At 27.2% G+C, this 25,923-nt stretch overlaps 6 protein-coding genes across 6 annotated transcripts; 4 read left to right on the top strand and 2 right to left on the bottom strand.

Annotated features, from left to right (window-relative positions):
• Window positions 1-6,852: 6,852 nt before the first annotated feature.
• On the bottom strand, window positions 6,853-9,362 carry OCT59_029029 (uncharacterized protein; the record flags this gene model as incomplete). The annotated part of the gene is made up of 4 exons (XM_066147741.1): window positions 6,853-7,489; window positions 7,568-7,691; window positions 8,016-8,202; window positions 8,685-9,362. The coding sequence occupies 4 exons, from the start codon at window positions 9,360-9,362 to the stop codon at window positions 6,853-6,855; spliced, it is 1,626 nt and encodes a 541-aa protein (XP_065994423.1).
• A 608-nt stretch (window positions 9,363-9,970) lies between these two features.
• OCT59_029030 (uncharacterized protein) lies at window positions 9,971-10,342 on the bottom strand (the record flags this gene model as incomplete). Its single annotated transcript, XM_066147742.1, has 1 exon — window positions 9,971-10,342. The coding sequence occupies one exon, from the start codon at window positions 10,340-10,342 to the stop codon at window positions 9,971-9,973; it is 372 nt and encodes a 123-aa protein (XP_065994424.1).
• A 1,698-nt stretch (window positions 10,343-12,040) lies between these two features.
• On the top strand, window positions 12,041-13,094 carry OCT59_029031 (uncharacterized protein; the record flags this gene model as incomplete). The annotated part of the gene is made up of 4 exons (XM_066147743.1): window positions 12,041-12,107; window positions 12,207-12,553; window positions 12,622-12,854; window positions 12,923-13,094. 4 exons carry the CDS (start codon window positions 12,041-12,043, stop codon window positions 13,092-13,094), a joined length of 819 nt encoding a protein of 272 aa, XP_065994425.1.
• A 3,490-nt stretch (window positions 13,095-16,584) lies between these two features.
• On the top strand, window positions 16,585-19,196 carry OCT59_029032 (uncharacterized protein; the record flags this gene model as incomplete). The annotated part of the gene is made up of 7 exons (XM_066147744.1): window positions 16,585-16,607; window positions 16,733-16,793; window positions 16,868-17,094; window positions 17,163-17,200; window positions 17,554-17,706; window positions 17,781-18,676; window positions 18,744-19,196. 7 exons carry the CDS (start codon window positions 16,585-16,587, stop codon window positions 19,194-19,196), a joined length of 1,851 nt encoding a protein of 616 aa, XP_065994426.1.
• A 326-nt stretch (window positions 19,197-19,522) lies between these two features.
• Window positions 19,523-21,086, top strand: OCT59_029033 (uncharacterized protein; the record flags this gene model as incomplete). Its single annotated transcript, XM_066147745.1, has 15 exons — window positions 19,523-19,542; window positions 19,622-19,661; window positions 19,734-19,773; window positions 19,854-19,883; window positions 19,965-19,994; window positions 20,076-20,105; window positions 20,186-20,215; window positions 20,297-20,326; window positions 20,408-20,437; window positions 20,519-20,548; window positions 20,630-20,659; window positions 20,741-20,770; window positions 20,852-20,881; window positions 20,962-20,991; window positions 21,073-21,086. 15 exons carry the CDS (start codon window positions 19,523-19,525, stop codon window positions 21,084-21,086), a joined length of 444 nt encoding a protein of 147 aa, XP_065994427.1.
• A 1,007-nt stretch (window positions 21,087-22,093) lies between these two features.
• On the top strand, window positions 22,094-22,912 carry OCT59_029034 (uncharacterized protein; the record flags this gene model as incomplete). Its single annotated transcript, XM_025328949.1, has 1 exon — window positions 22,094-22,912. The coding sequence occupies one exon, from the start codon at window positions 22,094-22,096 to the stop codon at window positions 22,910-22,912; it is 819 nt and encodes a 272-aa protein (XP_025164560.1).
• Between the last annotated feature and the right edge of the window lie 3,011 nt (window positions 22,913-25,923).

Consider the following 25,923-nt stretch of genomic DNA (forward strand, 5'->3'; position numbering starts at 1 on the left):
ATTTGGTTTATGGATAGCTCTTGATTACCTCTTTCTAATGAATATAAATTCATTCGTCTAGCACACATATACGTTAAGTTATTCAATATTTTGTCATGACAATTATATTTAAATTTTTTAATTTTAATGATATTATTAAAAAAATCAAAAAATAATATAATAATCAAATCAATTTTATTTATATCAGCGGTGTGAATCTATCATTTTCATGTAAATTGTATTAGCATTTTCTTAATAAAGTTAGTTTTTTGAATAGGATCATTTTAACGCTCACCGGAGGTTAAATTCACCGGAGGACTCTGGGAGGTGAATTTCACCATATCACGTAATATTTATTATTATATTAAAATTTTGCTAAGATCGGTAATTACGTAACTTCAAATTTTTATGTTTGAATAAAAACGTGTAAAAAGTTTTTCTATTGACCATTTAGCATGAACTTATAAAGTTTTATTAACAAAAAGTTTCTTTTTAAATTACAAGAATATACATAACTTTAATTAAACTATTACACCCATCCACTAACCATTTAATCTAAGTTTTTTATTAATTTAAAACCTATAGTAATGCATAAGATATATAATCCTTTATAATTCAGTTAACAATTAATAATTTTATGACGGAAAAGAAATGAATATGTAAAAAAGGGATGAAGTGGATGATGAAATTAAAAAGACAATGTGAAAAATGAAATTGGAGTAAAGGGATGATGAAAAACAAAATGGGAGTGAAATGGGATGATGTAAATGAAATGAAATGACAAAAATGAAATGGAATGTTGCAAAACGAAATGGAGTGATGAAAAACGATATGGAGATGATGGAAAATGATATGGAGCGATATGAAATGATGAAAACCGATATGGAGCGATATGGAATGATGAAAGATGACATGGAGCGATATGGAGTGATGAAAAACGATATGGAGTGATATGGAGCGATATAGAACGATATGGAACGATATGGAGTGATGAAAAATGATATGGAATGATATGGAGCGATATGGAGTGATGAAAAATGATATGGAGTATATAGAATGATATGGAGTGATATGGCGTGATGAAAAATGATATGGAACGATATGGAGCGATATGCAGTGATGAAAAACAATATGGAACGATATGGGAAGATATGGCGTGATGAAAAACGATATGGAGTGATATGGAGTGATGAAAAAAACGATATAGAGCGATATGGAATAATGAAAAATGATATGGGTGATGAAAAACGATATGGAACAATATGGAGTGATGAAAAATGATATGGAGAAATATGGAGGGCGATGAAAAATGATATGGGGCGATGGAACGATATGGAGTGATATGGAGGTGATGGACGGATATAGAGGAGATAATGGAATAATGATGCAGTGATGACAATATGGGAGGAACGATATGGGAAGATATGGCGTGATGAAAAACGATATGGAGTGATATGGAGTGATGAAAAAAACGATATAGAGCGATATGGAATAATGAAAAATGATATGGGTGATGAAAAACGATATGGAACAATATGGAGTGATGAAAAATGATATGGAGAAATATGGAGCAATGAAAAATGATATGGGGCAATATGGAGTGATGAAAAATGATATGAAGTATATAGAATGATATGGAGCGATATGGCGTGATGAAAAACGATATGGAATGATATGGAGTGATGAAAAACGATATGGAGCAATCAGCAATATGGAGTGATGAAAAATGATATGGGAGCGAAAGGGACGATGATAAATGAAAAGGATAATTAAAAACAAAATGGGAGCAAAGGGAATGATAGAAAAATAAAATGGAGGCGAAGGGAATAATGAAATAATAAAAAACAAAAGGAGTGAAAAAAATAATAGCAAATAAATGAAAAGGGAGTGAAATGGATATAGAAAATGAAAAGGGAATAAAGTGATGATAGAAAATAAAAGAAACTGTTAGTATTATTTTCAATAAAGAAAACAATAAAATAGCAAAATACTAGCAATAAAAGTGAGTCTTACCTTAAACCTCTTGAAGTTATTTGAAATTGTTTTCTGAAAAACAAGTTAACGAGTTAGCATAAGAGAAAAAGAACATTAAACTAGCGAAGTAATAAGAAAATAAAAAAAATCTTACTTTAAAGAAGTTCCAGCCATTTTGGAAATAATACTACAAGAAAGCAAAAAACAAAATATGCGCTACGCGTTTGTGTAATATGAAATCACCTGGTGAATTTCACCGGGGTAAATTTAAAATTTTAATGCATTGCAGATCAAGGTGAAATTCACTGGAGGTGAATGTAAAATTAATTCTTTTGAATATAAAAACTTAATTCCATAAATCAGTCCATATGTTAATTCTAATTTAACTAATTTAGTAGTATTAAGGCTTTAATTTAAAAATTAAGCAGTATCAAGGAAAATTCTTGCAAATTTTTCTTAATACTGCTTAATTCTAATTTAACTAATTTAATATTAAAGCTTTAATTTAAAAATTAAGCAGTATCAAAGAAAATTCTCACAAATTTTTCTTAATTCTAATTTAGCTAATTTAGTATTAAGGCTTTAATTTAAAAATTAAGCAGTATTAAGAAAAATTTTTACAAATTTTCTTATTAAAAAAAAAGAACTTTTAAATTACTAATTAAACTTTAAAAACAATCTGTATGATTTAAATTTTAAAAAAAATACTTCTGCTTTTTAATTTTCGCATTTCTACATTTAACCAATTAAAATTCAGCTGATCGCCGATCACATGCATTAATAACACGTTATTGTTTATTTTTTGTTTATTTTTTCAAAAATATTCTTTTCTCTTCTTTTTTTTTAGACAATAAAAATGAATACCAAAATTATTTTAACATATAATAATAAAAATTAAATAAAAAACTTATTTTGATAATATATAATATATATATTTGTACCAAACTACTAGTTATACAAAAAGTGATATGCACGTATATCAATTAACAATTACTTTCACTAATATCTCTCTGGAATTGTAATGGTGAATTTTAACTAAACAACTATATGTACACCGTTTTATGTTTTTATTTTTATATTAATATTATATGTTAACATATATTAATTATATTTTTTTTTTACTTTTATGTATTTTATTTAATTTTTTTAATATATTACTAACATTACTACTAAGGTTGCTTGTCTAAACCTCTTCAAAATCCTACGATTAGTTTCATCAAAATTTTACTATAGATTTATTATAGTTTCGGCAGAGTTTCGGCAGTTTCGGCATTTATAATAAGTTTCGGCAGTTTCGCCTTTCTCCAAAGTTTCACCAGTTTTTTAATATAACTTTAATATAGTTTCGGCAGAATTTCGCTTTTCGGCGAAACGCCATCTTGCCTAAACCCCTAGGTTTCGGCAAGCAACCTTAATTACTACTATCGTTTTATTACTTTTTTATATCTAACTAATATATTAATAATATTACTAACTTTTTATTATTTCTTTTTTATATTTAAAATAATGATAATATTACTAATTAAATTTCTTTTTTTTTTACTAACCTTTTATTATTCCTTTTTTATATTTAAAATAATGATAATATTACTAATTAAATTTCTTTTTTTTTACGAACCTTTTATTATTCCTTTTTTATATTTAAAATAACTTTGCTGAAACTTGGAGTTTACAATCGATATTGATTAGATATCGCAATGATATCATTACGATATCATTACGATATTTTGATAAAAAATAGATTCGATGTCGTTAAGTTAGTCGTAACTGTATTTAATCGACATTGATTAGATCGATATCTCTGCGATATCGCTGCGATCATTATGCGATGTAAATATTATCACGTAACCACATCGTAGTGATGTCGTATTAACATTGAATTAATATTACAAAAATATTTGACATTTATTTGATATCGTAACCATGTCGTAGTGATATTGTATTAACATTGACAAAATATTTGACATTTTATTTGATATCGTAACCACATCGTAGTGATATCATATTAACATCGAATTAATATTGCAAAAATATTTGACATTTTATTTGATATCGTAACCACATCATAGTGATGTCGTATTAACATTGAATTAATATTACAAAATATTTGACATTTTATTTGATATCGTAACCACATCGTAGTGATATCATATTAACATCGAATTAATATTGCAAAATATTTGACATTTTATTTGATATCGTAACCACATCGTAGCCATATCGTAGTGATATCATATTAACATCGAATTAATATTGCAAAAATATTAAAAATATTTTACATCTATTTGATATCGTAGCCACATCGTAGTGATGTCGTATTAACATTGAATTAATATTACAATTTTATTTGATATCGTAACTACATCATAATAATATCATATTAATATCGAATTAATATTACAAAAAATGTTTTACATTTATTTAATATCGTAACTACATCGTAATGATATTATATTAACACCGAATTAACATCACAAAAATATTTTTATTGTAATATATGTTTATTATTTATTATACATTAATAATAATAATTTTTTATTAGTGGATTATTATGGGTGAGTGGAGTACGTTTCTTTTCTTCCTTTTTTTTATTCTTTTCTTCTCTTTTTTATTCTTTTCTTCTCGTATGTGAGTGGATGGATACGTCATTTTCAATTTTAAAATATATATATATATATATAAAAAAAATAAAAAAAACAATCATGATTAATAAAATGTACTCTTTGTAAAATATATTTAAAATTTAATACATAACCTTGGGATAATAGTTAGAGCAGGTAATTCCGGGATTTTGTAAAGAATAATAAAAATGATAATATTTTTAAGTTAGTTCTTTCTTTAAATTTTTTTGAAAGTGTTTTGTTTCTTAAAATCATAATATTGTAAAAAAATGCTGGTTGCTACGACTGACGGACAACGACAAATTGTCAGGCTACCCCCGGACAAAGTAATTGGAAGGCGGAAAATGCCATAAATATCCAGCCCTATTTTACAACATTTTCTTCCAGGCTAAAGCAAATATTACAAAAGAAATTGCAAATATATTTAACAAGCAATAGATACATGGCCGTTGAAAAATATATTCACACTTCATATTGTAATACCACAGTCTAACAAAGAAATTGCAAATATATTTAACAAGCAATAGATACATGGCCGTTGAAAAATATATTCACATTTATACCACAGTCTAACAAAAAAATACTCAAACCACAACATATTGTAAAAAAAATATGAAAAATACGCGTATATCCTATTTTCATACCTTGCTTAACAGCTCCACTATTTATTTAAAAAACGACTTTTTTCTCTTTTGTATGTGGGTAGGTGGGTACATTTTTCCTTTCTTTTATTCTTTTCTTTCGTATGTGAGTGGCGGGTACATTTTCTTTTCTTTATTTTTGCTTTTATTCTTGCTTTTCGTATGTGGGTGTCTTACTATGTTGAATATATAAACTAAAGTGTCCCAAAGTATTGTTAATATTGTAAAAAGATAATTAAAGTATACTTTAAAAAGAAAAAAGAAGAGACAAACTAAAATACCGTAAAGTATTAATATAAAAGACAAGAGAAAAGCGTATTTTTGAAAATAAACAAAAAAAATCTCATTAATAAACGCGAATTTTAGCTATTTTTAGATATCACATGCATGATATCACATGCATGTAATTAAAGTGATTTTAATTGGTTAATTTTAATTTATTATTACATCATGCATATGATTTTATTGGTTAAAATTTTATACGATACAAATTAAAATAATTATTTTATTATATTTATATAATTAATATAATTATATGGCTGTAAAATAAAAATTATTTTTTATCCAAATTCTATTTGTAGTATCATGATTTGGTAGTTGGCACCTTTCTGAATTACAATTATGAATAAAATGTACTTTTTGAACATTATCTATTACAGTAATTGGAAAAATACGTCTCCATTTATCTCCTGTTGCTTGGAGACGGTAAAGTGGACATTTTAATACTGAATGTTCAACCATAGTATCTTCAAACCAATCTACAACAATAAATGCATAATATTTGTTATTGTTACTCTTATGTTGAAAGATACCTTTGATTATTGCATAAGATTCTTCATGATCTTCTTCATAAATTGTGATAAAATCATCGAGATGTAGGTGAACTTTTGAAAGGATACCATTTTCTTCTTCAATCATATATGATGCAAATTTGTACCAACTAATTGAAGAGTTTATAAGTGCCGCCTCAAACTTCATATCCACATAAGATAAAAACAATTCAGTTTTAAAATTATGTAAAGTTAAAAGAAGTTTATCACGTTCCTGCTTTAGCATTTTTTTTTTAATGAAATATTGGAAATAAAGTTTACTGGAGATATAACTAAATTAAAAGATTAGTAAATATAAATATCAAACATGTACTATTATATGCAATAAAATACTTACTTTTTGTATCATCATCATCGTCTTGAACTTGTTCAGTTGCTTCAGTTGAATATTTATCTTCTGTAACATACCAATTTAAAAATAATTGTCCAAAATTTGAATTTGTAAATCCAGTACAAGATCTATTAAATCTTGGATCAATACCACCATCTGCTAAATGTCGAATTGCAAATAAAGTATTGTAATGCTTTAATAAATCTAAATCTATGTTTTTGCAATTAGTTTTTGGTACCATCCCCTTAAAAATACAATGGACCATTTCTTTTATACCAACTTGGGTATTAATAAGTGTTCCAAAGGTTTTAGCATGCATCAAAAGATGCATATTAACGTGTATGTTTGGTAAATTAACAAAATTTACAAAAACCTATAAAAAGTAAAATATTGTTAATTATTTGAAATTATTCCACATTTCAATATCAAATTTGTAACTATACCTTTGGAAGGATTGAAAACTCTTCTTCAAGACATTATTGCAATTCCTCATAGCTATCTGATGTAAATTTCTTGTTAAAAACCGCTTTCATAGTTTTTGCAACATGTATCCAATAAGATATAATAATTTTTGGAACTGAACTAACTCGAAATGCATCAATTCTTTGTTGAATCATGGCTGTTTCATTACGTTTGATACTTGATTCTTTTAAAAACTGGTTTAACAAAAATGGCATAATCATAGCTAATCTAAGTAAATCCGACATCATAAAACTATTGTAGTGAGTAATCGGATTTGGTAAGCGAGACCATCTTTTTGGGATTTCAAAATTTTTCCAAATTTCGATAAAATTATCTTCTCCTTCTCGTGAAAATAATTCACAAGTTAATTTTAGTAGCCGCCCAATCTTTCTTGCAGTCGCATGATAAACATCCTGCGGTGTCTGTAAATGTCTTTCCCTTTTTAATTTATCTAAAATACTAGGTAATGATCGTAAACCATATTCCGTACAAAGTTGATCTCTTCTTGACATTATAGTCTCATGAGAAATTTTTAAGATTTCTTCGTCTGTAATATGATGATAACATAATGTTGTTACGATATCCTGATTGTGAGCACTCAATGATTCTTTAGTAGTTTTACAAGTACGACAACCCTTATTTGCATTATGTCTAAATTTATTTTTTAAAAAATTTTAATAGTTGTCATAAAATTATATTATTATATTATTAACTAAGTTGAAAAAATACCTTAGTACTCCTGTCATATCGTTACCTTGAGGTAAATCTGCCGTAACAACGCCTAAACCAGCAATTATCCATGCATCTTGTCCTTGGACAGTCATCACCTTTCCTTTCTCTAATTCCTTCATTTCTGAAATGAATGGTATCATAAATTCGTCAAATTTTCCTCCAAATGGGATAAACCCAATAACAAAATGGTTCTTTATTAGCTTTCTTTGATGTGCTGGCATATTTCCAAACTGTACATAAACACCACCTAGAGAATGGTATACATTTCTAAATGTACCAAAATCATCATAATAAAGATCTAAAAACAGCTTATAGATTGGCATAGATGATGATGGTGGATTTCTAATAGAAATGTAATCAGATGGATGTAGGTATGAAAGCTTTACATTACGAACGTGCCAACGGTCATTACATTTATAAATTATTTCACTAATCCGCAATGAACCATCAGGAATATTTTGATGTTGAAACATCATCAATATAGTTACTTTTTCTAAAATTTGAGAAGTCATTATAATTAAAAATCGTTCGTCTTGTAACCATACTTCACCGGTAATAGAACGACGTTGTCTTGGTAACCCTTTTAAATTTCCGGGTAAATCACTATATTCCAAAATTTTTTGAATTCGTAACTGATAATATCCATCATGATTTTTTAAAATTGATCTTAATCTTCCAAGTTTTTTTTGACCATTATCATCATGATAGTAAACAAAATCACCAGATCGGTACAATACTATTTATTAAAAATAAATAACTTTAATAAATATTATCAATGATAATAAATTATAATTGTATCAAAGTGTATTAATTTATAACCTTCTGATATTAATATTTCGTGTTGTCCAAAAAGTGGGGATTCCCCCCATAAATTTCCATGCCAAAATTCTGATTTTTCTTCAGAATTAATGCCGGGTCCAAAATACATATGCTTCATTAGCATCGGATTATTAAGAACACGCCATATAATTTCACTAATTGAGAGTTAATATGAAGGTTTTGATCCTCGTGAGGTTGATGGAGTTTTTTTTGGTAAAATTTTAATAGACTTTGTTATTATTGGTAGGAGAGGAAGACGTTTTCTCTATGATTGGAATCTTCGGATATTTTTTACCACATGGGTAGGTTCAAATTGAGAATTGTGAATGATATCGACAAGATCTTCATATGCTTTTGTAGAAACATTATGTTTCTGAAGCCAGCAAAATAATGCCGTAGTTGTATAATTATCAAAGTACGGTGCAAATTGACCATTGCAGAACGGTATCTTGTCTTCATCTAACGCTTCAACGATTTGATGTATTTCTTCCTCTTCATTATTACGTTCCTCTTCATCGTTATTACGTTCCTCTTCATCGTTATTACGTTCCTCTTCCACTTGATTATTATTATCATCATTATTACCTTCATCCTCCTCCTCTTCGTCATTGTTTTCATTATTATCTTCCTCCTCTTCCTCCTCTTCATAATTGTATTCGTTATCACTTTCTTCTTCCTCTTCAGTATCAGATGAATTGACATTATCTTGCGAAAATATCATCTCATCATTGTAGTCTTGAGGATTAATTGATCCATATGCATTATCGTCATCATTAATGTCTTGAAAATTTAAATCATCTTTATGATCATACTGAAAGTCCATGTCATCGTTATCATTATCAGGTGAACGTACAGGCGAACGAATTGCCACTCTCTCGTCAGAATCTGTTGTCTCATTAGGTTTGCTGTAAGAAAACCGATTTCGAATTCGAATTGGCTCTATTGGCTTGTTGTGACTATATCGTCTTCTCATCTTTATAACAATTTAAAATAATTCAAATTTAATTAGAATTTTATAAATTCAATTAGAACTAAATTTATTAAATACTATTAGTGTGTCAGCAAAAAAAAAAATGCAATTAAGTAATCAATTCGGTTAAATTACTGCCGATTTGGCTACACAAAATTTAGGGTCAATTATACCGGCTGTATATGGTTAATGACAATTGGTATGACAAATAATATTATCAAAAATAGTCATTTATTGAATGAAAATAAAATAAAATATATAATAATATAAAACATAATAATAAAATAAAATAAAACATATAATAATATAAACATAATAATAATTAAATAAAATAAAACATATAATAAAATAAAACATATAATAATAAAATAAAATAAAACATAATATTAAAATAAAATAAAATATATTAAAATAATAAAATAAAAAATAAAAAATCAATGACGTCGGTGAGAGCGCCTGCGCTCTCAGTGGTAGTAGGGGGATCGGAAGCGAGAGCGCCTGCGCTCTCTATACTCGTATGTCCTACGATCCATCCTATTTCTCCGGGCGGCCCGGACTAATGCTTAAAATAAAGCAAGTATTAATATAAATGCAATGAATTAATGAAAAAATCAGTTAAATAATAAATACTTACGCTCCACTTTCCAAAACTCGTCAGAGAGTTCCTGGTGGAATCTCTCGTCATGCAAAGTTGGGGTACGAGTGGGATATCCTTCAGGATTTCTGTTTATTAATCTCTCTAAATTCTCGTACCCCGACTTTAGCGCATTCCATTTCTCTCTACATTGTTTTCTAGTTGGCCTGAATATGTGGTTGTTTCGTATATCACGAGCAATTCCACGCCATAATTGGTTTTGGTCATGTAACCTCATTGTGGTTAATAAGGGCTGATAGGCCCGACGACGCTGAATTAAGGTCAAAGCAGCGTCATCGGGCCATTGAATGTATACTGGAAGATTTGCGTTTAAGTTTAATGCTGCCATTATTAAATATTATTAGTTTGATGGGGAAAATGTCAAGAAAAGGCTCTATATTTATAATAAATTTATTATGATTTCTTTGAGTTTATTTTTACGATCTTGTCTAAATTTTTTAGTTCTAATGCAATCATCCTTAATTAATTTATTTAACATTGAATACACACATAATTTTTTTTTGATTTCTTTGAGTTTATTTTTACGATCTTGTCTAAATTTTTTAGTTCTAATGCAATCATCCTTAATTAATTTATTTAACAATGAATACACACATAATTTTTTTTTGATTTCTTTGAGTTTATTTTTACGATCTTGTCTAGTTCTAATGCAATCATCTTTAATTAATTTATCTAACATTGAATACACACATATTTTTTTTTGATTTCTTTGAGTTTATTTTTACGATCTTGCCTAAATTTTTTAGTTCTAATGCAATCATCTTTAATTAATTTATTTAACATTGAATACACTCAATTTTTTGATTTATCAATTTATTTTAAAAATATAATTATAGTAATACTGCATTAATTAATATATATAAATAAAAATAAATAAACAAATTCTATTAATAAAAAATGAGTTAAAATGTTATCTTTATACTTTATAATTATAAAATATAATATTTTAAATCACGCATGTCCTTTCTTGATTATATTTCATATTACACTGCGATGATATATTACAATTATACTGAATTTTAAGCTAACCTTAATTTACACCGTAAGGAACTTAATTCGATCTTAATTTACTCCGTTTTAGGAATATTATCGAACAATTAAACAAATGATTAGTTGCACATGACTTGTATTATTTGAATAGTTGATACTTTATATACCGATATTTGATTACACCAATATGTATTAAAACTCTTTCCTATCAGTAATTTCACAATTTCAATCAATATATCGGTATTTTTCAAATATCGTTGTAAGTTGACTACTGTAGATCCCATCTATTTTTTATGTAATCAATCCAGAGGCTTACACTAAATAGATATGGCTTAGTTAGATAGGATCATCACATGGTTCATTGGCTCAGTTATTTTTCCGTCAAGAGTACCAGGATCTTATAAATTTTTTTTTCTTGCATGTCATCGTATCACACATAAAAATGGAAATTCAAAACGTAATATTCCATTAATTTCTTCTCACTCCTTTTCTTCTATCGATTATTTTTCTTCTCACTCCTTTTCTTCTACCGATCATTTTTCTTCTCACCTTTCCATTATTTTTCTTCTCATTCCACGTATAGTCTGAAAAATATAATAAATTTGAAACCGTAAAATCGATTTGAGGTAATCTTCCATGTAAAAAAAAAATTTCACTGAATGAAATTCGATATTGTAATAATTTATTTATATTAATTAAATTTAATTTTCGATCTTCTAGAAATCATAATTTTTAGTTTTCCCATCTCCTGATATTTTTAACTGATCCTGCATTCTACACGATACACAATGATATTAAGATCATGTATATTTTCCAATTAAATACTACAATCATAATTACAATAGCTAAAATCTCAAAATTATATCATGATAACCTCGCCCTTTTTTTTGTTCATTCAATATTTATCATCTACTTTTTTGAGCAAGAAAGTTGCTCTACATTTTTTATTCATTCATATTTTCTCGATAAATATCACCTACTTTTAAACAAAAAGGTTGTTCCACATTTTTTTCGCTCATATTTTTTTTTTTATATTATGACGACTAAACGTAAATTACCTAATAAATCGTCTGATGATAATCAAGAAATGGAAGTTGAAAGAGGTATGTAGATATAACTCTTTTGTAAATTTATAGTAAGTTTTGCTTATATAGTTATATGTAAGAAGAATAATTAATAAATACCAAAAATATGTATAATAGGATCGAAAAGAAAACAAATTACGAAAAAAAGAAGAGATATTGACATTGAGAAAGCCAATCAGTTGATGAAAAAAAGTAAAAGTAGTAATAAAGAAGCTGCTGAATCTGCTGATAAAGAAGTTATAGTAGTAAATGAAAAAAGAAGTAATGATGATGATGATGATGATGATGATAATGATGATGATGATGAGAGTAAGACGGAAGATCATAAAAAACCCGAAGTATTTCAATCAAAGTCAAATTTAGAAATAGTTGCTTGGCTCGTCGACCATCCGGAAATTTTAAGATTGGCACTAGAAATGAATAATACGGATGTTGCTATCTCATCATCCAGTAAAATTACGGACGTAAGTATTAAATTAACATGATTTTATTATGTCTAAATCTTTTAAATAATGTATTTTTAATATTTTAGGATAAAATTCGTCTATGGAACGAAAGTGTCAAGTGTCTTTTTTTACGTGCAAGAAGTCCGCGTGGTGAAGTTTTTGATGAGTTGATAACAAAAATTTTCAAAATAAAAATACATTCGAACGAAGCTAAAAGCTACCTCGAAAAAACCCAAAAATTTTTTATCGATTTCAGAAATAAGTTTAACCAAATTATTTTAACTTCTGTAGAAGAATTTAAAGAAATAAGAAAAAACAGGTATTTATTTAATTGTTTCGTAGCTAACCAAATAGTGCTGTTTGTATTAATTATTAATTTAATTATAGAGCATCTACTGGAAGTTTATCTCAAAAAGAACTTATAGATTACGTTGATGAAGAATTTGTCCAAAAGATTTTAAGCCGACAGCTTGTAGCTGTTAATATTTCAGAATTAACAAGAAATGGAGGATTCAATACCTTGGTTGATTTCGTAAGAGAAACCTTTAAGGTTTCGTGAAACGGAAAAAATTTGTCCGCCGTTAAAGAATTAGATAATATGACCAAAAAATTAACGATCCCTTCTAGGAGCGGAAATAAGATCGTTGATTCTTTATCGGTAAGTTATTTTATTTATACTGTACTGATACTTCATATCCTTTAATCATAGTTATTAATAATAATATTAAATTATACATAGTTATAAATCTTAGCAAACGCTCTAATTTTTTTATAAAATTATGCATTTTATAACGATATTACATTGAATAAATTTAGTAAATTTTACAAGCAAATGATAATATGAAACATCATTATTCTAAACATTATACCATAATGTCGAGTGATAATAATATAAAATAAAATGGATGTATAAAACTATAAAATGTTTGTCTAAGATATAACATTTTCAAGTTTAAAAAGTAATTGTTGTTTTGTTAAAAATGGAATGGTTATTATATGACGTTTCTTCTTTAGTATATATGGCCTAAATATCTCTATATATTTGACGTTCTTATACAGATCAAAAAGAATACATTTGCGTAACATTTGCGTAAAGTAAGAACTTTAAAGTTTAAGCCAATTCTGACTGGTAATTTACAAAATAACAAACACATTTCTTAAAAAAAAATTCTGAATCAGAATACTTTTCCGGTTTCCATCTTCGATTCTGCAAAAAATTGAAAAATTCAGGTGATAATTTAAGAAATATCCACCTATAAAGAGACTAAACAATTATCAGGTTGATCAAGTTCGTGTAATACCAAATTTAATAAATTGTCTAATTAAATGATCGCGTATATTAAATGATCACGTATATTATAAGGCTATAAGGCCTATTAATTCCTAAAAAGTCAATTTAACCACTATTTTATTTAACCGCTATTTATTTGTACGTTTTTTTTTTGAAAAAAAAAACTTTCTTTCTGAAAGTAGAGTCTTCCTCCTATACCGTTTGCCGTTGTGCATAGTGTGTTATAGGAAAAGGCGGACTTGAATTATATAGGTGTAAGCTTATGTTATATAGGCGTAAAGCTTATATAATTAACGCAACGAAAATCCTTTAATCAAAGGTTAAAATAGGCATGATGGGATATTCTCATATATCATGAGCTCTGTCTGTTCGAAGTGTCGTTTTATATATAATTAAGTAGGCTTAAGTCGTAAGTAACTTTTTTATAACATTGATTATTGGAGAATTAAGTGGCAAAAATAATTTTTAGTTTGTAAGACTTTTAACTCCATACCAACTTGTGTGTGTTTGGCGTGTAATTAATTCCCTAACCCTTAGACCCACTCGTGGATTAGGTAGGTTGCTTTGCACTTCTTGCAGCCTACCTTATAATGGGTTTTAGGTCCACGTTTGCCCATTTAAAATTTATTAAACAGGATGTCATTCGTCCAAACACATTGCAACGTTTGTTGATGAAGCTATAGTTGTCTAATAAAAGTTCGCTTTGCCAGGCAATTTATGGTGGATTCAATGGATCAAATTACAAACAACAATAATGCAGTCATATGAGAATTCCAGGCCAAAGAATAAGGGTGAATTGTCAAAGTTGAGAATATATTTGTATTTTTTTTTTAAAGCCGTCATTCTCATGAACTTTTTCATTGTATCCCTAAATTCAATGATTTTGGTAATGATGAAACTGCAGTTGTTTATAGGGGTTTCCCGCCAAACTTCTGAGGTGAATTTATGTCTGGTGTTTTCGAATATACTTATCCTTTTTGCAATAGAGTCGTAGCGAGTCTTCTTAAAGCATACCTGTGACACCCCATCCAACTTGGGCAGTGTCGCTGAATCTAAAGCAAGGTACCCGGTTAATCCTCAACTTTGGGTTGATGAGTTATGATTCTGGAGTATTAAGGCATAATGTTTTGACTTACATCACCAATTTAACTCATAATTCTAATTTATTGAATTAGTTTATTATAGATTTATTGATATTTTTTTTATCTGTTATATAATATTTAAACTAATGTATACTTTATCTGTAATTAAAATTGTTATTGTAATAAATAACCGATAACTTAAATCTATTGAAATTAACTTTTAAATTAGATTACAAATTATTAAAATATTATAAAATTGAATTTAACGATATTTGATTGATTTGATATTTTTATAGATAATATCATTTTGATATTATTTTGATACTGAATTAATATTAAAATAATATTATATTGATATTGCATTTATTAAAAAAAATCATTATTGTTATAACAATATCAAAATGATATCGTTTCGTTATTTGTCAATATCGATTAGATAATTATAAAGTGATATCTTTACGATATCATATTGATATTGAATTAATGTTAGAACGATATCATATTAATATCGTATTTACTTTCTATTTTTCATTGTTGTTATAACAATATCGAAATGATATCGATTTGATGTTTCGTCAATATCGTTATGATGTCGATTAGATAATTATAAAGTGATATCTTTACGATATCATATTGATATTGAATTAATGTTGGAACGATATCATATTAATATCGTATTTACTTTCTATTTTTCATTATTGTTATAACAATATCGAAATGATATCGATTTGATGTTTCGTCAATATCGTTATGATGTCGATTAGATAATTATAAAGTGATATCTTTACGATATCATATTGATATTGAATTAATGTTGGAACGATATCATATTAATATCGTATTTACTTTCTATTTTTCATTATTGTTATAACAATATCGAAATATCGATATGATATCGATTTGATGTTTCGTCAATATCGTTTTGATGTCGATTAGATAATTATAAAGTGATATCTTTACGATATCATATTGATATTGAATTAATGTTGGAACGATATCATATTAATATCGTATTTACTTCCCATTTTTCAAAAAATTCATTGTTGTTATAACAATATCGAAATGATATCGATCTGATATTTTTTCAAACAAATATCTTTACGATATCATTTCGATATATTGAATTAATATTGAAATGATATCATTGCGATATCATAATGATATCATTTGCAAATCGATATCGCCACGATATTTATTTAACATCATTATTATATCAATTCGGTATTGTTTAAAAATTCAAGGTTTCTGTAAAGAATGATAATATTACTAATTAAATTTCTTTTTTTTTTGTTTATATTTTGCTAATATTATTTTTTTTACAAATAGTATATTATTTTATACTAGTTTTTTATTTATATTATTTATAAAAAAATATTTGTATATTTAATATTATTTAATAAAAATTTTATTGATTATAAATGCATTTTAAATTCTGTTTGCAAATATAAAATATACGATTTAATTGAATAATATATACTATTTATCAGTACAAAATATGCAGTTTAAACTGGAAAAAAGTACTATTTATCAGTATAAAATATACGGTTTATCCTGGAAAAGTATACTGTTCGCAATATAAAATATAAAACAATATACTGTTTATTGGTATAAAACATACGGTTTTTCTACTGTTTACAAGTATAAAACATACGGGTGAAACTGGAAAAATATACTGTATGCAAACCGTATATATGATACGGTGTGCAGAATACCGAATATATACAGTATGTGAAAATACTGTAATTATACAGTAATAATACTATAAATATACTGTTCGCAAAATACGAAAATACAGTATACTAACCGTATATATATTTTTTATAGGGCAAAAATAAGTCATGCTTCTCAAGAAATTTTGGCAAATAAAGTTCAATTGCAACGAAAGGTAATGTTTATAATTAAATATACTATTTAATAAATTAAAATGTAAAATAAATTAATCATTGGAATTTTTTAAAGAAAATATCAAAACAGAATCAAATTATAAATATTTTACAAGATCAACTTCAACAAAAAGTGGAAGATGAAAAGGAAGCAGTATCAGATGACTTGGGTCAAATAGCACAAGAGATTGCCAATAGAGTTACCAAAAACGAAATTGACATTTCTTCTTTTAGTCCAATTTTTCAAGAATTAATTAGAATTCAATGTAATCAAGCCACGAAAGGAATAAGATATCATCCCATGTAAATATTATATTTATTAATAAAACAATACTATGGAACCTTAATCTTATTATTTTTTATTATTCTAGGTTTTTACGATGGGCTATTTCAGTTTATAGTCGAGGAGGTAAAACTGCTTATGAATCTATGAAAAGCATTATGCGATTACCCTCAATATCCACTTTAAAAAGCTATATAAATGAAAATCAACATTGTGAATGACTATATTAATATTGATAATAAAATATCTGCTGAAAAAAAATTATTATTATAAGTAATTGTTGTAAAAAGAACAAATGAAAGAGAAATTGAAGAGAAAAAGGAGCACAGTCAGGTTGGCAAAATAAAACTGCTTACCAAATTCTGCAAAAAATGACTGTTGAAAATATCAGATTCTTTTAAAATACAAAAAGGTTTGTTTCGTTAAATTGTTTGTTAAAAAAAATAATATATATTTTTTAATAAATTCATCTGTAATAGGTTTACTCTGGAGTCAACGTGATAATCGTTATGTTGGCTATTTGGATTTTGAAGATGAAAAAAAAGAATTGCAATCATTTATGATGAAATGTGAAAAAGAATTGCAAGAAGAATTGCAGGTAGAAAACTTACCTAATTCAATATATTCAGACTGTAACGAGGTATAGCAACCCAAGTACATCAAATAATTTGGCATTCAGCTACTTGTAAATTTGCATATCCTGTAGCATATTATGGAATTAATACTCTTACTGCCCATGAAATCAATAAAATACTTTTTCAACTTGCGGCTAATCTTAAATGTCTTGGTATACATACTTGTGGATCTATTTGTGATGGAGCTGGAGAAAATAGGAATCACATTAAAAGTTTTGACTGGTGGACTTCTTTCTGGTGTTTAGGAGATATTGTTGAAGTTAATATTGGAAAAAACAATTATGAAAAAGCAAAAATTATGGCAACGAATCTTGATCATAGCAAATTTACAGTACGTTTACTGGATCCATTTTTTCCTGATGAATTTCAAGTTAATCGTAACTTATTAAGACAACCAATGCCTAATAAATTGGATTGGAAAATTAATGATTCTTGTGAATTTAAGAATCCAGAAGATAATAAATGGCATTTGGCAATTATTACAAATATTGATAAATCACAGACATTTTTTGTTACAATTTTATCCACTAAAAAGGAGTGGAAGGTAGCTATCACATCTCTAAATTTGTATATTAGATTACCTTATAATTCTCAAATACACTGGATGAATCACAAAACGATTAATCCAATTACTGGCACACCATGGTATTTTATTAGTGATCCTACACATGTTTTTAAGAAGCTTCGAAATAATCTTTCAAAAAGTCACATTGGAGAAGGTAAAGGCCGAAATATTAGAGAAATTATGATAGATGGAAAAGAAGTTAGTTGGCGTCATGTTCAGGGTGTCTATGATTATAGTTGCCGAAATAAAACAGCAAAAATTTCAAGACTTACTAAACGTCACATATGGCTTACATCATGGAGTAAAATGCGTGTTGACCTTGCTGAGCAAACTTTGTCAAAAGATGTTGAAAATGCCATGGAAATGATTGATGAGTTAAAGGAAATCTCTGCAGGAACAAGGGTAATTAATTAATTGTAAAAATGTTAGTAAATAAAATTATAAATATTAACAAATTTTATTTATTAAGGAATTTATAAATTATTCATACCTTTATCGGCAAATATTTCATAGCAAGAAACCTTTGGAAAATCTTGCTGATTCTCGTCTTCAAACTTTAAAAGAAATTCGGGATTGGTTTGTAATTAGGGATAATCAAAAAACCAGCACAATGAACTGGATCTCACCACAGTGCCAATTTGATTTACTCTTGTCTATTCAAGGTTTTCTTGATATGGTAAAAGATATTTTTACTTTATATCCAGATGTAACTATTGAACCTTGCAGAGTATCACAAGATATGTTGGAAGGATTATTTGGCACAATTCGACAACTTGGTAGAGATTCTTCCACTCAAACACTAAAGGGATATGGGTATGCATTAAATAAATTTCAGATTACTTCTCTAGTAACTGCCGAAATGAAAAGCGTAAATTATGGAACATCAAATCATACCGAAATGGATTTGGATTATCTTTCTTGATAGTAAGTTATTAACTTATCATGTTAATTAATTTGTACCTGAAAATGTATAATAAAATTTTTTTTTAAAAAATAGTGATTATAGGAAAAAATCAACAAAGAATACAGTCCCCTCTCGATATAACGAACCCTAGGTTCCAGCTGATCAGGGCTTCATTATAAGCAACTTCGTTAACACTATAACGAATTATTCGGTATTGTATAACGAATTCTTCGGTATAGGAATATCGGTTATACAGATCATGTGACTTGTTGATCTGATTACCGATAATTTAACATTTTTTTTAATCTTTTTTTTATAGGGTTGCTTTCTAAACTTCAAAATAGATGCCTAGAATGAGAAGTAAGTGGGAACTGGGGGGTTTTTTATATTAATTTTGTTTAAGAACATTTACTAATGTTCTTTTTTTATTTTTTTTATTGTAGGGAACTTCCTGGACTTCGAAATGGACGCCTGAGACGAGAAGTAAGTGGGGAACTCAATTTTTTTTATTTAAGAACATTTACTAATGTTCTTTTTTTATTTTTTTTATTGTAGGAAACTTCCTGGACTTCGAAATGGACGCCTGAGACGAGAAGTAAGTGGGGAACTCAATTTTTTTTATTAATTTCGTTTAAGAACATTTACTAATGTTCTTTTTTATTTTTTTTATTGTAGGGACTTCGAAATGGACGCTTGAGACAAGAAGTAAGTGGGGAACTCAATTTTTTTCTTTTAATTTCGTTTAAGAACATTTACTAATGTTCTTTTTTATTTTTTTTATTGTAGGGACTTCGAAATGGACGCTTGAGACAAGAAGTAAGTGGGAAAACTCAATTTTTTCTTTTAATTTCGTTTAAGAACATTTACTAATGTTCTTTTTTATTTTTTTTATTGTAGGGACTTCGAAATGGACGCTTGAGACAAGAAGTAAGTGGGGAACTCAATTTTTTCTTTTAATTTTGTTTAAGAACATTTACTAATGTTCTTTTTTATTTTTTTTATTGTAGGGACTTCGAAATGGACGTTTGAGACAAGAAGTAAGTGGGACAATTCAATTTTTTCTTTTAATTTCGTTTAAGAACATTTACTAATGTTCTTTTTTATTTTTTTTATTGTAGGGACTTCGAAATGGACGCTTGAGACAAGAAGTAAGTGGGACAACTCAATTTTTTCTTTTAATTTCGTTTAAGAACATTTACTAATGTTCTTTTTTATTTTTTTTATTGTAGGGACTTCGAAATGGACGCTTGAGACAAGAAGTAAGTGGGACAATTCAATTTTTTCTTTTAATTTCGTTTAAGAACATTTACTAATGTTCTTTTTTATTTTTTTTATTGTAGGGACTTCGAAATGGACGCTTGAGACAAGAAGTAAGTGGGACAACTCAATTTTTTCTTTTAATTTCGTTTAAGAACATTTACTAATGTTCTTTTTTATTTTTTTTATTGTAGGGACTTCAAAATGGACGCTTGAGACAAGAAGTAAGTGGGACAACTCAATTTTTTCTTTTAATTTCATTTAAGAACATTTACTAATGTTCTTATTTATTTTTTTTATTGTAGGGACTTCGAAATGGACGCTTGAGACAAGAAGTAAGTGGGACAACTCAATTTTTTCTTTTAATTTCGTTTAAGAACATTTACTAATGTTCTTTTTTATTTTTTTTATTGTAGGGACTTCGAAATGGACGCTTGAGACAAGAAGTAAGTGGGACAACTCAATTTTTTCTTTTAATTTCGTTTAAGAACATTTACTAATGTTCTTTTTTATTTTTTTATTGTAGGGACTTCGAAATGGACGCTTGAGATAAGAAGTAAGTGGGACAACTCAATTTTTTCTTTTAATTTCGTTTAAGAACATTTACTAATGTTCTTTTTTTATTTTTTTATTATAGGGAATGCTTCCTGAAGTGTTCTATATAAAAATGTTTATTATAATTCCTTTTTTTTGTAGGAATGCTGTTTAACAATAACTGACTATATAATAAATAAATTATTAATGATATATTAATTTAACTAGGAGTGTCCTTACCCCTGTGATAAATATAAATTAATAACAATTCACATCGAATCCTAATACAACCGAATTAATGTAAATTAATGTAATTCTGCCTAAATATTAAATAAAATAGCCAGAATTATTAATCCTGATACGATCCTGATACAATCCTGATCCATAATTTAAATATAAAACACAGGGGTGATATTTAATGTCATAATGCATCAATATTTATTAATAATTACATTTAATTATAAACTATAGAAATTCTTCGTTATAACTGAAAAAAAATTCGTTATAAAAAAAATCCGTTATATTGAGAGGCATTTTTATATAAGAAATTCACACACTTTACTTCGTACTACGTTATACGGTAAATAATAGTAAACTTCGTTATATCAAGGTTTTTTTCATATTTAAAATCGGTACCACACTGTATGATCCGTTATATCGTGTTATTCGCTATATCGAGGTTCGCTGTAGAGAGGGGTGACTGTAATGATATTCGTTCTAACCTATTAGACTATGCTAAGCATTTATCCAATATGTCTTCCTTTATACAACGTATATTCAAAGGTCTTTTAATGGATGATTTATTTATGAGAAAAATTGAAATTCCAACGTCATCTTTTAATACTGAAATTAATCAGCAAAATCAAAAAATTTTTCTTTTTCAAGTAGAACGTCAGCAGCTATTTAATTTGTTGATCTATAATAATGAAATTATTTCCTTGTTGGAAAGATAGAAGAATGATATTAAAAACATTATTTTAAAATCAATGCCTAAATGAAAGAGAAATCTTTGGACAACTACGTGGATTTCTCACCTGGAAACTTGCTTGAATAATTATCTCTGTTCTGGAATTTGGTTTCAGCAGTTCCAGGAGATCATAATTCCTCATTCTCAAAGTTCACTCATGACAAAAAGACTAGTTGCTTATTTTCTTATTAATAGAGTTTTAGAAGAAACGATTAGAGGGGATCATTGTGAAAACAAAAGTATACAAGAGCAAGCAGATCCTACCTTGATTCCTAAAACTATTATTACCTTGAATCAGGTAGAAGCTTCTAAATTTTCTTATATCGTCAGTTGGGTGCTCTTTAAGTTGATTAAAAGAGATTATTTAATGAATTCACATCCAAAATTTTCAGTTATGTGCATTTTACTTAGATCTCTCTGCACTGAAAAAGTTGAGTATGTGTTAGAAATAAAATCACAAACTACTATCATCATACCCAGATCTGAATTTATTCAGTTTATGTATCGTTTAGAATCTCTGGTGATCAAATTATTTGAAAAACATAATGAATTAGGACCAAATATTTTGCGTTATGTGGAAAACAGTCTTCTAACTAACCTACATTTGAATCAAACGTTTATTCAAATTTTGAAATCTTCAAATGGAGAAAATAATTCTGAATTAGAAAATGAGGACTGCAAATTTATTTATGAAAGATGTGTTTTAATCTATATGAAGAGCCGTCAAAAAACTTGGAGGAGTGTTAATAACTATATTCCGGAAAAAGGAACAGCAAGTTTACGAGAAAGTCTAAAAGTGATGAATCATAATCATCCTACTACAGCTTTAAATGAAAATAAAAACCCTACGATTATAAAGAAAGTGAACTTGCCGACCAACCCTATTCATGCTCTGGAACAACTCCGTATATGGGCACAGCTTGAGGGAGCAGAGGAATCATTTGCAAAAATGTTCACAGTATCGGAATTATTGTAGTTGGTTCGGACATTTGGAGTATCAACAGCTTATAAAAGAAAACAAAAATTGGTACCTATCGTCATATCTAACTTAAAAAACAAGACACTTTTCATTGAAGAAGCGCTTGAAAAAAATGCTATTTTTATGGAGTAAAACATCTGTTACTTTATAAATTTGTAGTTTCTAAACAGATGATGTAATAAGTATATAAAAATTATATAAAATTAATAAAATGTGATATTTTTCAAAGAAGCTATTCATTAAACTTAATTAGAAAGCTAGCTCAGAAAGCCAATATTACACTAAAAGCCACGAAACTTTTACAGTATATAGTTCTCACTTGCAGTAATTAACTGTTAGACATCGGCTCTTTGAAAACTCTAAACATAAAAAATTTTGAACTTCGATATAAATTTATGATATAATAATAAATGCGATTAGCGTAACCTTAAATGGACAGTTGCGTTAACCTAAAATCATATTGTGTAACATTCAGTTGGATCCCCCTTCACCCCTTGGTGGTACTTTGCAGATTTGTGAAATATTTGCGGATTTGTGGAATGTCCGCAAAAAAAACTTTTTTTTTTAATAAAATATAATTACTACTAAAAAAACATATTTCTATTTATTATTAATAATAAAAGAAATTATTTTACATAAAAAAAAATTAAAAGAAAATGCTGGAATCTATAGTTCTGGCGTTTTAATTAAAAAAAAATTTAAAGAAAACGCCGGAACCTATAGTTCTAGCGTTTTTACATAATAAAATTAAAAAAAACACCAGAACTTTAGTTCCGGCATTTTTATTAAAAAAAAATTAAAAGAAAACGCTGAAACCTTAGTTCTGGCATTTTTACATAAAAAAATTTAAAAGAAAACGCTAGAACCTATAGTTCCAGCATTTTTACATAAAAAAAATTAAAAGAAAATGCCAGAACCTATAGTTCTGGCATTTTTATTAAAAAAAAATTAAAAGAAAATGCCAGAACCTTAGTTCCAGCGTTTTTATTAAAAAAAAATTAAAAAAAAACGCTGGAACTTTAGTTCTGGTGTTTTTACATAAAAAAATTAAAAGAAAACGCCAGAACCTATAGTTCCAGCGTTTTTACATAAAAAAAATTAAAAGAAAATGCCAGAACTTATAGTTTCAGTGTTTTTACATAAAAAAAATTTAAAAGAAAATGCCGGAACCTATAATTTCAGCATTTTTACATAAAAAAAATTAAAAGAAACTGCCAGAACCCATAGTTCTGGCGTTTTAATTAAAAAAAAATTAAAAGAAACCGCTGAAACAATAGGTTCTGGCGTTTTTATATAAAATAAATTAAAAGAAAATGCCGGAACCCATAGTTCCGGCATTTTTACATAAAAAAAATTTAAAAGAAAATGCCAGAACCTATAGTTCCGGCATTTTTACATAAAAAAAATTTAAAAGAAAATGCCAGAACCTATAGTTCCAGCATTTTTATATAAAATAAATTAAAAGAAAACGCCAGAACCTATAGTTCCAGCGTTTTTATATAAAATAAATTAAAAGAAAATGCCGGAACCTATAGTTCTGGCGTTTTTATATAAAATAATTAAAAGAAAACGCTAGAACTCATAGTTCCAGCGTTTTTATTAAAAAAAAATAAAAAATATGCCAGAAGCCAGCATTTTTGTATAAAAAAACTATTAGTTCTGGTATTTTTTGTATATAAAAAAATGCCAAAACTGAATTGCGGAATTGCGGGCTACTAACCGCAATTCAACTTCAAAATCCACAATATTGCAGAATTTGAAAATCATTTGCGGACCCATCCTTACCACTCAGTCATGTCATCAAACCCTCCGTAATTAAGCTTTCTTCCGCTGATGTTAGCTATTTTATAGCATCGATGGCAGCCAACTAATGCTGAAATATGACCGCATAATTTTCTAGCAGCCGGTATATCATTGCTGCAGCAAATTACCGCCATTCGGATTCTTTTACCAGTTGGATGTAAATCGGTAGAAGGTAAATCAACACCATCCCAGAATTCTAACAATTCGTCAACAATTGGACTAAGATAATGATTTATCTTGTGTAATTTTACCTCTTCTGGTCCTGGTAGAAATCCAAGATATAGCATGTTTTCTCGTTTAAATCTAATATCACGGGGAAGATTACATATGACTCCATAGATAGGATCCCAAAAAATACATATAAAAGTTAGAGATGATTGGCAAAATTTTGCCTTAAAATAAGCAAATGTTTTTACTAAGATCAATACGCAAAGTTGACTTCTGACTTTATAATTTATATTAGAATAAGCAAATTTTTTTTATGACATTTGTATATTAAAAAAATGAAATCATGGCTTTTTTTTTAATTTAATTAGTTGTATTTAGAATATACTTCCAGTATAATTGATTTTCAATTGCTAGCATAATGCCAAATTGCATAAATTAATTTGTACTGACATATTTATTTATACTACTATATTTAATTATTTGATAATTCAAGTATTAACACTAAAACAAAAAGATTGTTCATTATTTTTTTATAAATTATAACAAAAACTTAGAATATTGATAACATTTTAAAGTTAAAGAAAAGTCAATATAATTTATAAAATCATTTCTAAAAGAAAATCTTATTTCTAAAGAAAAAAAATATTAATACTACTTTCACATATAAAACAAAAAAAATTCCACCCTATTCTCAACTTACTAAAAATTTCAGTTTAGTTTTAATCTAAAAACCATTTCTAATAGAAAAAACTAATAATACTTCTAAAATAAATAAAATAAAGCTAAAAAATTCTTTATTTACAGTGAGCATTGGAGTTCCAATCTGAATTCCAAGTTCCTAAGAAAAAAGTAAAAGGAATATTAGTATGGTAATATTCCCAAAAAAATTGACTATACTTTTCTCTTAACTCATATTTTTCCAAGATATTGGTATCTAAAATAATAAATTTTAGATTTAAGAAGTTGCTTTTAAAGAAAAATAATAAAAAGGAATATTAATAACATTCTAAACCAAATATTTTTTTTTAATAAAATGG

This window comes from Rhizophagus irregularis, chromosome 8 (genome assembly GCF_026210795.1).
Source record: "Rhizophagus irregularis chromosome 8, complete sequence".
Lineage (NCBI taxonomy): Eukaryota > Fungi > Glomeromycota > Glomeromycetes > Glomerales > Glomeraceae > Rhizophagus > Rhizophagus irregularis.